Raw genomic sequence first — 15,701 nt, 5'->3', positions numbered from 1 at the left:
ATTGGAGGTAGTGTGCTGTAAGTGGGTGGATTTTTTTCCCCATACAGGAAGTGCTTTGCAGCATTTACTGAGCCTTTTGTTGAAAAGGGTCCTTCTCATTTGTGTGAGTCATGCTTTTGCTGTGAGAGACTTGGCAGCTCTGAGCTGGACTGGGATCTTTCTGTTGCACAGAAAATTACCGCTTTGCCTAGCCTTACCATGGAACCTTAAGCAAAATTCCTTTCACTTTTTTCTTTAAAAAAAAAACCCCGCACAAGCTCCTCCCCATGGCCACATTTTCACTGACCATCTTTGATACTCTGAATCATCTGCTATGTTAGTAGAGGAGTTTCCTGTTTGCCGGAACGTACACAAGATTCCAGATAGAAGGGCATGCTTCAGCGTTCCAAGTATAACCGCTTCAGGAATGATTCGGTGACATCAGTGGATGATACTATCCATAACTGGTCCATCAACAGCAAGTTCTCCTCAACAGATACCATTTCAGCGTCTTCACCATATCTGGCCCCACCTGAGAATCTTCAGAAGGAGCATGGTGGACACACCACCCTTTCCACTCTTGTGCCTAAAGCGTCCCACTTAAAACTCTCCTCCACAGGCAGCCTTTGGGGCATCAAGAACCTCTCCTCTGCAGTGAAAGAGCTGGCTGTCTCCAAGTTGCAGGGTAGCTCAGCAGCAGAGACTTTGGACAACACATGTAGCCTTGCTACTGCCACCCTGTCTTCTCAGCAGGACAAGAACAAGATGAATACCGGAAAAAAAACATGGTCAGAGGAAATGTACCTGGGAGGTGAGGACTGGAATCAGCGTGGCAGCACTGCCAACAAAGTACCCCAAGGATGGCTGCATTCAAATGAGAAGATCCTAGGACCTGGAGTGATGTACATTGTGAAGGTTGGTCTTCTTTCTTTCTACGCTCTTCTTTTCTTTGTATCTGTTTAATAAATGGGGGTGGGGGGAGAAACTAGACACCAATCAAATAGGTTGGAGGGTTTTTAATACTAGGATTTCATTTCTGAAATGTGTAGTCTGATGAAGACTGTTAAGTGCAAAAGACTTTATTGTGAAAAACCGATGTTAATTTGCTTTCATTAAGTGAGCATTCAAGCTGACTCCTTGGCAGTTTAAATGATTTAAAGCAGTGGGAAAGAGCACTTCCAAAATTAAAGGGAATATATATCCAGCTCTTCAGAGCCCTGCATGTATTTGTATATATTCATTAGTATTATCTCTAGAGAATCTGTAATAGGTGAGATAAGAGTAATATCTTTCCGTATGATAATTCTGAGTTCAAACATCAAATATCTCAAATGGAATGTGTGTGTGTGTGTGTGTACAAATACACACACAACTCTTTCATTTGCATGTCATGGCTAAAAGAGCAACAGCTTGTAGAATCTGTCTCATGTGCAAACAGAAATACCCTTTCTTGAAGTGGTGCATTCAAAATGCAGTCTCGTTTTACATAACAGTCTTTTAACAGGACTTTTTTTCTGTCTCTGTTCCTGATAGTTGAGGAGTAGAACAAAAAATCCTTGTGCATTTCTAGGTCAGTTTTTCGATTCCATGTAGTTATGGTCTCATCCGACCAGGTGAAGTCTAAGACTTAAAGACAAAATTGATGATTTATTTCGTGACTGTATGCCGATAGTTATTTGGTTCTAAAATGGCACTGTTGAGATTTATTGTAACAGAGCAGATTTTCATAAAAAATAATTTGAAGTTTCATAAGATTAAGCAGAAGCATTGTATTTATATTTTATTTTTTGAAAATAGTAATGATTATTTAAAGGGGGAAATTATGATGTACTGTATAGTACAACAGAGTGCAGACCTTTATTTTTTTCATTGCTCAAGATTCCACACTGACTGTACTTTTATTTCAGTTATCTTCTTAATTATCTGTTTGCTTTTACAAAAATAGGAAAAATGTTAGTGTTTGTAATTTGTAATTGTAATTATAGCTAGATTACTTAAGACCCATAATTAATGAACAAATTGATCATGGCACGTAGAGTAAAATATGTTTCTCATTGTTATCTTTCAGAATATAGTACTCATTACTGAATAATGAAGGAAATATATAATACAGTGTCAGATTTTAGAATAGCTATTCTGTATCATTTGCTTACTTATATTTTGATAAAGAAGCATCAGTTGCAAATTTCAACTGACTTTAAAAACTTGACGGATGAGGCACTATTGTTGGTGGATTAAATAATATGCTTGATAGAAATATTTTTATTTTAATTATTTATTATTGAAAGCTTCTCTTAAGCATGCTGACTTTTGGTGGATAGGTAAATAGAAAACAAAGTGTATTCATGATCTCAGTTTATAATTCTATTTCGGCAAAAAGATTATCACTCTATTGGACATTGTTTTTCGCTACCTGCTTATGAATTGACTTGGAATAGAATGGAAGATAGACCAGTATTATTCTGTGTGCTCAAAGTTTAATGTTGTATTTAAAAATGAACTGATATTTCTATTTTACTGAGTTTAGTTTGCCTCATATTTTTTCTTTTTTAGATGCCTTTTTTTCCTCGTTTCCTCTTTCTAATTATTAAAGCTTTTATTTTTTTAAAAAGGTTATTGATATTGAGAATAATGAATTGTAATTCCATATATTTTAGATAGCTGGTTGCGTAGTGATTTTTTCACTTATTACCAGACTTCATTGATAATTGTTTCAATAATATTTTATTGTTTGGAATTTTTAATGTTTCTGTTGGTCCCCCTGGTATATGTAAGACAATACATGAATACACAGAATTAAAAAATAATATAACAAAGATACTAGTTTCCCCCCAAAAAGAAAGTGAGGGAGAAACAACTAGAAATTTATCTTATGTGTGAAAAATTTCACCAGCAGCTCAAAAATCCTCTTTCTTGTCTCCTTGTTGTTGTTGATGATGGTAAACACATTTCAACAGTCTTATGCTGTAATTCAGGAATAGATTTGTCCTTCTGATAATAACAACATAATATCTAACAATAATATTATGCACAAAATTTTTTGTTCCTTTTTTAATATCAACATCTTTTTCTAAAGATGATTAACTGGCACATTTGGTGGAATTGTCCAATGATCATATTTTTTAATATTCCTTGAGGGAGAAATTTGATCAAGTTATGTTAGTACAGGAAGAATGGCTGTAGTTCATAAATGGAAGGAAATGAGTATTCCAAATTTAGACTTTTAGTACACCAAACTATTATAAACAGTCATAATGGAGAAACTCCAGGATACAATACATTAAATCCAGAACATTCAGAACCCATTAGGAGACATTTATCTTCAGCAATATTGAAGATATAATGAGACAAACATGAATGATAATTTTGAAAAAAAAAAAGATTTAATGAGAAAGTCATGAATCAGTAATACATTCAGCAAAGATATAGGCATATATAAGGCATGTAATACCTTAGTTAATTATCTAACATTTTGAGTATTTTTATTCTAACCTGCTAATTATTAGTGAAGTAGTTTAAAATTTGCATTATCTATAATATTATACACAATAAATAAATGCAACTCATTATTTAGCATTTTGATATCTTAGAAGTTCAATATTTTAGTATCCTTCATTTTAATAACTCACATTATTAATTATCTAACAACTCATTTAACTTTTAACTACTTTAGATTTTGTCTAGTATTTTAGACAAAATATAAGTATGAAATTTGCTTTCATACCCTATATTCTATTTTAGTCTGATCTGCCTTAATTTAAAGGATCTAATTAGAAATTTCCTGTTGCAATTTTCTTTCTCTATATATCTTGTATAAAACTAGGTTTATATTATATACATGAAGTCAAGTAGAACTAATATATATAATTTTAGAAGTCAGTGATTATTTTTGGTCATATTAGCAATCCTGTGAATTTCAGCCAAAATGTGGCAATAGGGCAAGTTCAGACTGTGAGAATTTAAATAACATTCAAATATTCCAAAATTGGAAAATTAATTCTCACATTGATGGCATAATTTCAGTCAAGGAGGTGACACACCATTGACAATAATACAAGATGAGAAGTTCAATAAAACATTAATCTAAAATGTAAAATTTGGGGGAAATTCAATGTGAGTTAACATCTGTGTCAGAAACTTTGAGAAAATTACATCAAAAACTTTCTTTGCATCTAAAGAAATAGGTGCAGGATTCGCATTAATTAACTATTTAACATTATCATACCCTTTATAATCAACAGAAATTCAATCTAAGGGGTTGTGCAATATTAGGAAGAAGAACAGGCAGCAATCTGTGAGCCAAGAAAGGTAGATGATAAAAGCTTACTATCTATATTTAAAGAAACAGCTGCTTAACAGGAACTTTAAGAGTTGGGAATGTGTGTGTGTGTGTGTGTGTGTGTGTGTGTGCATATACATAGTTGAAACCGAGAAATAGGAGGAGGTTTGCAAAACCTTTGATTTATATCGCCAATTAAATGGGGGGGGGATCATCAATTTAGCTGGGAAATCACCAAGATCAGCAGATTTCCACAAAACAATAAATTTTAGTTATATTCACTATTTTTTGAAGACAGGGTTAGAAAAATAGTCCTGCAATAATCTTGCTATCTATTGATGAAAAATTGGAACTGTTCAGTTTGAAGTAAAAATTTAAAAATTATTGAATAATTGGTTTAGACTCTATATACATTTCCCAAGTATACAATGGTACAGATGCAGTTACTGCATTTGTTTACATCTAAGGCCAGCAGCTTCCTAGATTTTTCTTTCCTTCCCCATCATCTATGCCTGATGCAATGTAATAAAATTTGGCAATGTACCACTTGTTAAATTCATATTTAATAGAAGCCAGAGGTTTATATAAATTCTAATAAATGTTTTTGTTGCATCCCACAATAAAGCAATTAAATTAAAAGGGAAAATGTGTAGCCATCTTTTTTTTCCATCTGGTTAATACTTCTTTATTATTCAACAAATACACATACAAAGACTAGTTCAAAAAGGTATATAATTTATTGCCAGATGTGTCTTTGAATTCCACAGGAAAATTTAGCCTCTATATGAGTTGCCAACTTAAGATAACCAGAAATTAGCTAAAGAAAAACATTTTCTTTGTGCAGAAGAAAAGTACATTCATGTTGGTATGGATTATCACCTGTCAGATATGCACCCGGTTAATTTGTATGTATTATAAATCCTGAAATATAATTTGTATTATAGCAGTTGCTGTGATCTAATTAGGGTTCTAGAATATGTTAGGCTCCTTTCTACTAAATGCTACTAAAACAAGGTGAGTATAATGAATAAATTTAATAAATACATAAACATTGCTTTGAAATATATAGTATAATAACTCCCAGGATGTATTGACTCAAAACGCTAGAATTTCTTTTATCAGACATCCAGAATTCTTAGTGCAATGCAGAACATCAGTTCATATGACGGATGGAAAAAATGCCTTCAAAGCAATCCCTTTTCAATTCTGTAATACCTAACCGTTTGCAACCATGCAACTTTCTAACCTCAAGGATCAGTGTCTGAAGACAGCTAAGATCTCTATTGTTGTTTAAACTGTGAGTTTGCATTGATTTATTGGTTTAAATTAAAAAATAAAATAAAATAAAAATGCAGGTGGTGCATCTTCTACCCAGTGTCCACAAGCCATGTCTGTTGTAAAGCAATAGATTGGCATGGGAAGCAGCTTCGAACAGCCTAATGTTCATTAGTTAACCATATTTCTCTTAGGTCAAGCTGAAGTGAAGTGAAATATCTCTCAATAATTTTCTCTGATAAAGAAAAATATATTTTGAAAGCTGACATTCAGTAGATTTATAGTCAGTATATATATGCATGTGTGTGTGTCTATTTAACTATATTCGTTTCTATTGCTAGAAATATTTCCATGAATATCTTCATATAGTTTAGGAAATATGCCCTTAGCATATTTATCGGAAAGGATGACTATCCCTCTCTAATTAACATATCTTCATAAAGGGACAGTGAAAATACATTTACTGAAAATAAAATGAAGCCAACTTTTTTGTCAGCCTAATTTGCCATCTTAATTCAGAATCTTTTTAAAATAACTATGGAAAGATGCAATTTTGCTGCTTATAATTGGCAATGCAATACACATATATGGGGATACATCTAACGTGCATTAGTTCTGTACAATGGGATTTCTTGTTTTGTTTTTTTCATTTTTGCACCAGAAAAATATATTCTACTTATGGAAAGTTCTAACTTCTATTAGCGGCTGTTGGGGTCCATATTATATTATTCAGAAGTACCATTAAATTATGCTGGCCAAGATATTTTGTTATCTGAAATAGAAAAGGAAATGAAAAATTCCAAATTTCTTACACTAACACCAACAAATCAAGGTGAGTAATAACTAAGGTTATACAGTTTGTCTGCAATTCCAATCAGCACATCTTCCTATTCATAAAAATATAACTAGATTACACTAAAAACAATTAACCATGCTTTCAAAGCCAACCATCTGATTCTTTCCGCACTTTTTGGGGGGATATTGGTGACTATGGAGAGAGGAAACTTTCTTTCTGTTAGCTTCCTTATTACTAAATTAAACAAGACAAATCACCCTTTGGTTAATGTGTGTGTGTATACACACACACACACACACACACACACACACACATATCTAACATACTTGTGCGATATCTCAGTGCTTATGCATTTAGATTCTATTGTTCAAGTTGACTCATAAATTTAAAAAAGCAAGCATTAGTCTTTGTTCAAAAGTGCTTTTTCTTTTGATTTATTTGCTGTGAAATTGCAAGAACTTTGTAAAGTGCAAGGCTCTGTTTTACAGCCACAGCCACCGATCAGGAAATTAGCCACAAACAATTTAAAACAATTTAAAAATGACCATAAAATAAAATGTTCTGATTCAGTCATGCAGTGGAATTCTAAAAAGCATCATGGCCTCTATGCACAGCATATGAAGCAAACGCGTTTCTCAGTGTTTTGGCATGGAAAGTTGATGTTTATCTTTGAGACAAGTGAAAAAAAGATTTCTTTTAAGAAATATCCTTCATTGATGAAATGTATACTGGATTAATCATTTTATCCCTGGTAATCTAATACAAAGCTTCAAATGTTTTCCCTTTTCTAGAAGGGCTTCGAGGCATAGGCACCAGGTCTTAAACATTGTTTTACTAACATGGTGAAACATTGTGACATTGCAGTAAAAATTCCACCTGTTCCTACTTTTGTTGTGATGTCACATGCAAGTAATAAGGTCTGGAGTTCATGTCACAACCTTATAAAAGCTTTTTAATGGTTCTTTTTTGCTCAGACCTTCTTAGTTATTTTGTGCAAAGCTATCTAGTGACTCTGTAACTCCGTGGAAATTTGAAGTGTTATCTTCTGGACCTTAAATTAGAGTTACAATCAGCAGTGATCTGAAAGTGATCCAATTAGCTAAAAGCAATGTTTGAAAGGAATAAAATTCTGACGCAGTCTGGCTTTCTTTCTTAGTTTAAAATGGCTTCCTATTCAGCAAAGGAGTAGCATTCTTTCAGTAAAGGACTAGCACTCAATATTTCAGGTTAACTCCAGGAGAAACTGAATCCCGTCCTAGAAATAGCAATGGAAGACAGTGGCCTGTTTTAATGATGAGAGGAAAAGGATTTACATCCATAATATAAATTGTCTAATAATAATAGGGCAAACCCAAGTTCTCAACTTCACCAACAATAACAGAAGGCATGCCAGTGATCAAAAATGTGCTAAATGCAAAAGGGAAATGCGACTTGAAAACTTGGAAAAGCTGAAGATGATTTTAACATACATCAGCTTTGGGCTGAGGTGAGGTAAAGTCAGCTTCACAAAGACAGTTACTGGAATATGTTTATGCTGCAGATAAAGGAATGTGAATATGGCCCCAGGTTCATATCACTTTCTGATACGTGGCTGGTTTTGAGTGGCATTTGATTCTGTGGATACAAAACAACTAGGGCTTGCCAATAACTTGCCTCTTCCCTACCATGGTGGAGTTTGCCTGATGTTGGTTTATCTTAGAATGCCAAGAAGTACATCAAGAACATACATCAAGAACAGGGATAAATAATCCAGCTGCCGCAGAAACATTTGGGAGTTTTGATATTGCATCACCACTGAAACTACTGTGACTGATCTCTGTATTCATTAGTGACAGAACCATGATCTGACAATCTGATATAATAAAAAGGGCTATAGGAAATTATTAAAAATATTATGATAAGAATTACTTTAATTTATTCAATAATTATTTTAATTATGGCCAAAAACATAAATAACAACATGCAATATAATTAGAAAAAATTGGCATAGGGCAAAGTACTTTAATTTGAAAGCTGCTCTAAAATTAGATTTCAACCAACTTCATAAATAAAGCATAGTATGACTCTTTCTTGGTCTATGAGGAATTTCTGAGCCATAAAACACAATTTTGATTAGTTCAAGGAGGATTTATGGAAACATCTTCTTCCTGGACTGTAATCTGGGTATTTACATCTCTTATCAAAGTATATTTGCTTTCCATAGTTTTCATTTGGAAATAAAAGCATAGTCACAAGATACATTAATGAGAAGGATATATTAGAAATGTTAATATGTGCACATTTAGTAAAATTCTGTATCTATGTAAATGGTATTAAGGGTAAGAAATCCTAGCTGCTTTTTTCTTTATTTTCGGAATACACTGGCTAGCAGATAGGAACATTTCCTCTTCTATTTCATCAGATTTTGTCCAGAATGAACCAGAATGACACAAAAAGTTGATCAGGGCAGTATTTTTATTGCTACTTGGCTATTTACAAAAATCTTGCCAGACTAGCTGTACTCACTAGAGAACAACTAATAAACATTCCAAGGTCTGGAGAGAGCATCTACTTTCTGTTGTTTCCTCCCCTTCCGTGATTCCAGACTACCCAGCCTCTTAACTCTTCCCTCCAACTTCAACTGCAGATTCTGTGACAGATTCGCAGCAATAGCGAAGACAACTGAAGATAGTGATAGTGTCAAATAACTGTTATTTTCTAATAAGGAAAATAACCCCCAATTCCGGTAACACTGTACAACATATCAGTAGTCGTCCACTTATGACTATTCATTTTATGACTGCTTGAAGTTATGACGGTGTTGAAAAAGGTGATTTGTAAGTGGTCCTTGCACTTATGAGCACCAAAGTCCTTGCAGTCACATGATTGTGATTCATGCATTTGGCAACCAGCATGTATTTATAATGGTTGCAATGTCCCGGGCTCACATGATTGCCATTCACCTCTTTCCCTGAGGGTTTCTGACAAACAAAGTTAATGTAGGAATGCCAGATTAATGAGCACAGCAAAAAAAAAAAAAAAGTCACGAAACTGATTTGATGATGAAGAGGCTTAGTGGAAGTTCCAGTCATAATTGTGGCCACAATTCAAGGACCACCTGTAATATGACATTAATAATGATAAAAACATGCTTATTGGAATAGGATCTAAGATCAAGAAAATAAAGATTTAGGAGGAAAAGTGATCAAATGTAATAGGTCTTGTGTTGCTACTCATCAAAATATTAACATGAATAGTTGTTATATTTTGTTCTACTCTTCCCACAAGGATCTCAGGTCAGTATAGATAATTATTAGTTTTTATAATAACTCTGTAAAAGCTTAGGTGCACATTTTTAGTAAATGAGGGTTTTTGTTTTTTTTAATAGTCTGGTTGACCAAAGGCCAAAGCATTTGGGTGGGGTAGGGGTTTAAAAAAGTCAAAATGACAATTGTGCCTGCATAGGCAAAGTCTTTTTGGAGATGGTGAGACTTTTTTTTGCTTCTTCTGGTGGATACACCTGCAAAGGTAAAGGAGGTATATCATAATATCACATCAGAGTGAATAGGCTTCTCCCCCACTTTGTCATTTTTAGTTTAATTTTATTTCTGGGTTTTAGAAAATCCAACTGTGAACCTGATTTGCATAACTGTGAACCTGATTTGCATAACATAATCTGCTCAGTTCTCTATTATTACAGTACTTTCCCAGATGGGTGAGAACAATTGTATATTTTCAATAATGTAATTAATTCTTTCTGTTTATTTTATCTATTTTTAATATATTAAAACTTAACATTTCTATTTAATTCCTCTGTTTAAATAATTTAATTTTGAGGGTGAAGGTTTGTTCTCCGAGCTTGCAGGTTGGTTTTCAAAAGTTTCATTCCAGACTAGCAGAGGTGGGTTTCAGCAGGTTCTGAACAGTTCTGGAGAACCTGTAGCAGAAATTTTGAGTAGTTCAGAGAACCAATAGTAAAAATTCTGACTGGCCTCGCCCCCATCTAGTCTCTGCCTCCCGGGTCCCAGCTGATCGGGAGGAAATGGGGATTTTGCAGTAACCTTCCCCTGCCATGGCCACCAAGCCACGCCCACCAAGCCATGCCACATCCACCAAGCCACGGCCATAGAACCGGTAGTAAAAAAAATTGAAACCCACCACTGCAGACTAGGTAACATCTTCAGTGGAGTTTAGGGGATGTCAGTGTTCTGTTTATGAGGGCTTTTTGTGAACAGTAGGTCTTGTGATGGGTCAGGTGTAGGTGTGTCAAGTGAGGGCCTTGTAATGGGTCTTGTGATGGGCCAAGTAGGAATGGGAATTTTATCTATTTATATTGTAATTTTGAATTGAAAATCTAAGAAGAGTAAAATACAATCATGCAGAGTTCTGCTATCTTAAAAATAAATTTCAATCAAATATAACAGACTATTTATAGAGCCTGTGCATTGATGCTTCACACATAAAAATACCTGAAACAAAACGTATCCTTAACCCTTATTCATATGCAATTAATAGCCTGGATTTTTTTTTATGAAGCCAATTCTGTTTTATGACATTACTATACACATAATCAGTTCAACATGAATAACTGTTGGCAAATTTTCAAAGATAGGGTTATTTTTCCCAGCTAAAAGTATTATGCGGCAGTAGTGAGACAGATTGCATTCCGACAGGCATGAATTCAAATGTGCCTATATAAGAAATGTCTAATTTTGCAAGCTTATTTTTAGACTATTGGCTGACTGGCAAACTACCAAACTTAGGGGTGGGGTTCAGTGCTAGCATTAGAAGCAGCTATAAAAATGCTATTTTCATGATTAAAAAATGCAATAATAGTGCCTATATATATAGTATTTTGTTCAGGCTCTATCTCATATTTGGGGAAATGGCAAATTTCTTATAGAACTTAGTATATGCTCTTTGTAGTTTTTTCTGCATCCAAGTCATCAATTTTTTCAGAATTCTGCATAATCATTTTCATTTCTTCAGCAAACCAATTTGATTTATTTTATACATGCACACTTTCTTATGGCGTTTATTGATAGCCAAATTCATAAGTATCAATACTTATTCTAGTTTGCTTCCTTAAAATTTCAAGATTCCACTTGAATTCCAATCCAAAATTTCAGATTATTTGTGAATGTTATTCAGGAATGTCTATATTTCTAATTGATTTACATAACATGCTGAACAGCTCAGGTAAATTTATTTACCACCTATGCAAGTTGAAATCATAAATGCCATAAAGTGTTTTTGCATACATGTGTGACTCTATACACCTTGTATCAGTTTAAAGCCTCAGTCAAATCTAAAGTAAATGAGAAGGGCTGGGTTTTGGAATAGTCATTTTTTTTTTTCAGTCCTCAAAAGGAAACAATGGCAAACCTAAGCTACTCAGGTCTGTCTTCAGATAAAGGCCTGGATTGTATAGATTGCATTGTATGCATTGCAACCAATTAAATATGAGCCAACAGTGTACGATGGCAGCCAAAAAAGCCAATGCAATCCTAAATTACATTAACAGAGGGATACAATCAAGATCAAGGGAGGTACTAATACCATTCTATAAAGCCTTAGTAAGACCACACCTAGAGTTTGGTCACCACACCACACTGTCAAAAAGATGCTGAAACTCTAGAAACAGTGCAGAGAAGAGCAACCAAGATGTTTAGGGGACTGGAGGCTAAAACATACGATGAACAGTTGCAGGAACTGGGCATGGCTAGTCTAGTGAAGAGAAGGACCAGGGGAGACATGATAGCAGTGTTCTAATATTTGAGGGGCTACCACACAGAGGACTGTGGTATTTTCCAAAGCACCTGAAGGCCAGACAAGGAATAATGGATGGAAACTGAACAAGGAATGATTCAACCTGGAAATAAGGAGAAATTTTCTGACAGTGAGAACAATCAACCAATGGAACAGTTTGCCTCCAGAACTTGTGGAAGTTTCATCACTGGAAGCTTTCAAGAAAAGACTGGACTTCCATCTGTCAAAAATGGTTTAGGGTCTGCTTGGACAGGGGAGGTGACTAGATGACCTACAAGGTGCCTTCCAACTCTGTTAGTCTGTATCTGTATGTTCACCTCTAGTATGGTGAAAGAGTGGTCAGGTTAGCCATTAAATTGCATAGATTCAAGACAGAAAGGAAAGAAGTCTGAACCGAGAGAAGAAGGAAGAGATGACAGCCCCCAAAATTTCAGCATAATCCAGAGAAGGTCCATTAGAAAAAAAAACATACAAAGCAAGCCTTTTTGAAAAAGAAAGAAAACAAAAGTCCTGAGTCCCTCTGCCAATTATGTCTGCATCTATTGCCTCCAATAGTCAATAGATTTATTGGTGCAGAAAACTGGTGCCTGCAAAGTTGAATTCCAACCATTATCCTTCTACATTCAGCATCCCAGCAACTGGCCCAAACTTGTTTACTGACTGAAATATCTGGACCGGGCAAAAGATGTTTGTGGCCAGGAAATTTACAGCTGCCTTCTATTTCTTTTCCAGCAGAGACAGGAAAGATTGGCCAGACCTTATTATAATCAAGTTAGTCTAATTTAAATATATCTACACAGCTGCAGAATTGTCAATAGACAGCCCTTTTTTTTTTTTTTACTGTAAAACCTAAATTCTCGTGCAGATGTGTTGGTGTGCAAACACTTATGAAAAGAACCTGAAACAAGTCTGCATGGCCTCTGATGCCTTTCACAATTTGAGGGTCATGCATGTGGCACAGGATGTGTTTTCCCACAGTAGACACAAATGATAACGTGTATGCAAATTTTCTAACGCATTCTATTTTTGCACAGTTCTTATGGGTTGCCTCAAATTAAATTATAAGCATAAGGGGCTTTCTGCAGCATTAACTAATTACGCAACCTAGACTAATAATAGTATGCTTAAAAATGTGCACGCATGCTAGTGAAAGGGCCTTCTGTGGGGTTTCTAACCTAATAGGAGAAAACAAAGGGAGGGCTCCAATTTTTAAAAAAACGATTATTGCTGCTGTATATATAAGTGTAAAAAAAATAAGACTAAGAAAGGTGCTGTTGGGATTTATTTTACTATACATGCTTAGCAAGTCATTTTTATGGACTATTTGTTGGAGAAGATATATAAATAAAATCACAAACTCCGTCTATCAAAGTATGAGTATGGATTATGCTATACAAAGTTTACTTCAGTTATATTTATATGCACACTTTTTTCTCTGCAGTATTTGGGATGTATAGAGGTCTTGCGGTCCATGAAATCTCTGGATTTTAATACCAGAACACAGATAACAAGGTAAGATGATATATTCTACGTACATTCCCATCACTGTATTTTGAATTAGGTAAAATTAATTTACTTGAAGGAGACAAATACGAGCAATAGTGCAGAGTGCATGTTGCTGATGATGATATTTATATGTAAGTTTGTACACATAACAAATGTTTTTAGAGTTCTGCTCTTAAAATAGTGAAAATATAAAATGATTTATGGACGGACAATATAGCATATAAATGATCAACATAGTCTTGGACAGTGTCTTTAGGGACCATTCTACTTTGGCTAGTAGGAAGTCCAGTTCTTAAAGTTGCTAAGGTTGGAGACACCTGCTCTATACTCTATACTCACCAGCTCTACGAGCTGATCTCCATTTCAGAGACTTAGCAGCGGAGCAGCAGTAGTGGTGGGGTTTGTGGAAAGAAGTTGAAGAATGAAGCAAGCCAGTTCACAGCACAGCTCCATGCCCATTATATCTATTTCTTGTTTGGGATTCTTTTGAACATGGCTTTTGTACCAAGTATACTAAACTCATATTTAAAAGTTGCACAATAAAGCAACAGAGAAGACAGAAAGGGAGAGGGAGGGAGGGAGTTGGCTTGTGCGATCCCTTTATTGGCCCATCCACTGTCGCTCTTGACAGATGACTAAACCTGCAGATGTAACAACAGGTAGTTCTTGACTTGCAACTGTTCGTTTAGTGATTGTTCAAAGATACAACAGCACTGAAAAAAGTGACATGACCGTTTTTCACAGTTACAACCTTTGCAGCATCCCCATCCATAGCATCTGGTTCAGTGTCCTAGTGTCATGTGTCATGTGATCCCTTTTGCGACCTTCTGACAAGCCAAGTCAATGGGGAAGTTAGATTTCATTTAGCAACCGGGTTACTAACTTATCAACTGCAGAGATTCATTTTAACAACTGTGGCAAGAAAGGTCGTATAATGGGGCAAAATTAACTTAACAAATTTTCACAGCAGAAATTTTGGGCTCAATTGTGGTCATAAGTCAAGGACTACCTGTATCTGAAATGCAGTGATTCGTAGGTGATTTTCCAGCCACTTGGAAATATTGAGAGGAGTGCAGACAGCACAACCTTTTCTGAGTGGAAAATTAGGATATCAACCCTATGAGTTAGCAAACTGAGATTACCCTGTACACCTTTACTTTTCTGCTTTCTCAGAGAGAAAATGTAATAGGAGAGCTGTTTTATGTGACAAAAAACCAGCAGCCTGATGACACCCTTTTCTGACTATCAAATTTATTAACAGCAATAAGCTTTTGTGAAATGCAGCTCGGTGTTTTATTTGAGCTATGGGGAAATGCCCTAAATTGGAAAAGGGTGCTTTATGTATGAAATTTCAAATAAATAACACAGTATGTCAAGTTAAGATTTCTAAGCTTGTTTTATTTGTGTCTGTTTTGTCATGTCAAATGTTTCTTAAGGCAGGAAATATTGTAACTACTATATTGCTTGAGTCTAATCTTTAATGCTTGTTGCTGTAAATTTTGGATCAATGTTTTCAGTGTAAAATGCATTCACACCGTTTCTCAGAACACTCTTTCAATACAGCTTCTGTATAGTTTCAAAGCTGTGATTGATTCTATAAATCCACAAGAGTATGTATATATATATATATATATATATATATATATATATATATATATATATATATATATATATATATAGGATTTATAGAATCAATCACAACTCTCTGAAAACTATATATAGTCTTTAGTTGTTCAGGTTTTCTCCGTGTAAAATTGGAAGTGTCTTGGCGGCGTTTTGAAGTCTCATTCGTCATCTTCAGGCTTCAGCGTGCTTCTGGGAGCAGTGTCTGCTCACTGCTCACTGCTCACTGCTCCCAGAAGCACAGGCTGAAGCCTGAAGATGACGAATGAGACTTCGGCAAGACACTTCCAATTTTACACGGGAGAAAACCCGAACAACCAAAGACCTATATACAAACACCCGTGAAAACCTCAGAAAACTATATATATATTTGAAAGTGAGGATATGCTGTTATATATATATATTCAAATATATATATATTTGAAAGTGAGGATATGAAATCTGGAGGATATAATCATTTCTGTGGCAAAGCTTGTTTTTGTCACGTGGGAAAAC

At 34.9% G+C, this 15,701-nt stretch overlaps 1 protein-coding gene across 1 annotated transcript in view; it reads left to right on the top strand.

Moving 5' to 3' along the window:
• The first annotated feature begins 330 nt into the window (after positions 1 to 330).
• Positions 331 to 15,701, top strand: part of SHC3 (SHC adaptor protein 3) — a 50,224-nt gene continuing 34,853 nt past the window's right edge. Inside the window, exons 1-2 of the mRNA XM_058173446.1 lie at positions 331 to 894; positions 13,519 to 13,589. Of these exons, the coding sequence (XP_058029429.1) occupies positions 373 to 894; positions 13,519 to 13,589 (593 nt within the window). The 5' untranslated portion in view covers positions 331 to 372. The remainder of the gene's footprint in view (positions 895 to 13,518; positions 13,590 to 15,701) is intronic.

This window comes from Ahaetulla prasina, chromosome 2 (genome assembly GCF_028640845.1).
Source record: "Ahaetulla prasina isolate Xishuangbanna chromosome 2, ASM2864084v1, whole genome shotgun sequence".
Lineage (NCBI taxonomy): Eukaryota > Metazoa > Chordata > Lepidosauria > Squamata > Colubridae > Ahaetulla > Ahaetulla prasina.
Note: the sequence above shows the minus strand (reverse complement) of the source record. Positions and strands in the feature narration are given on the sequence as shown.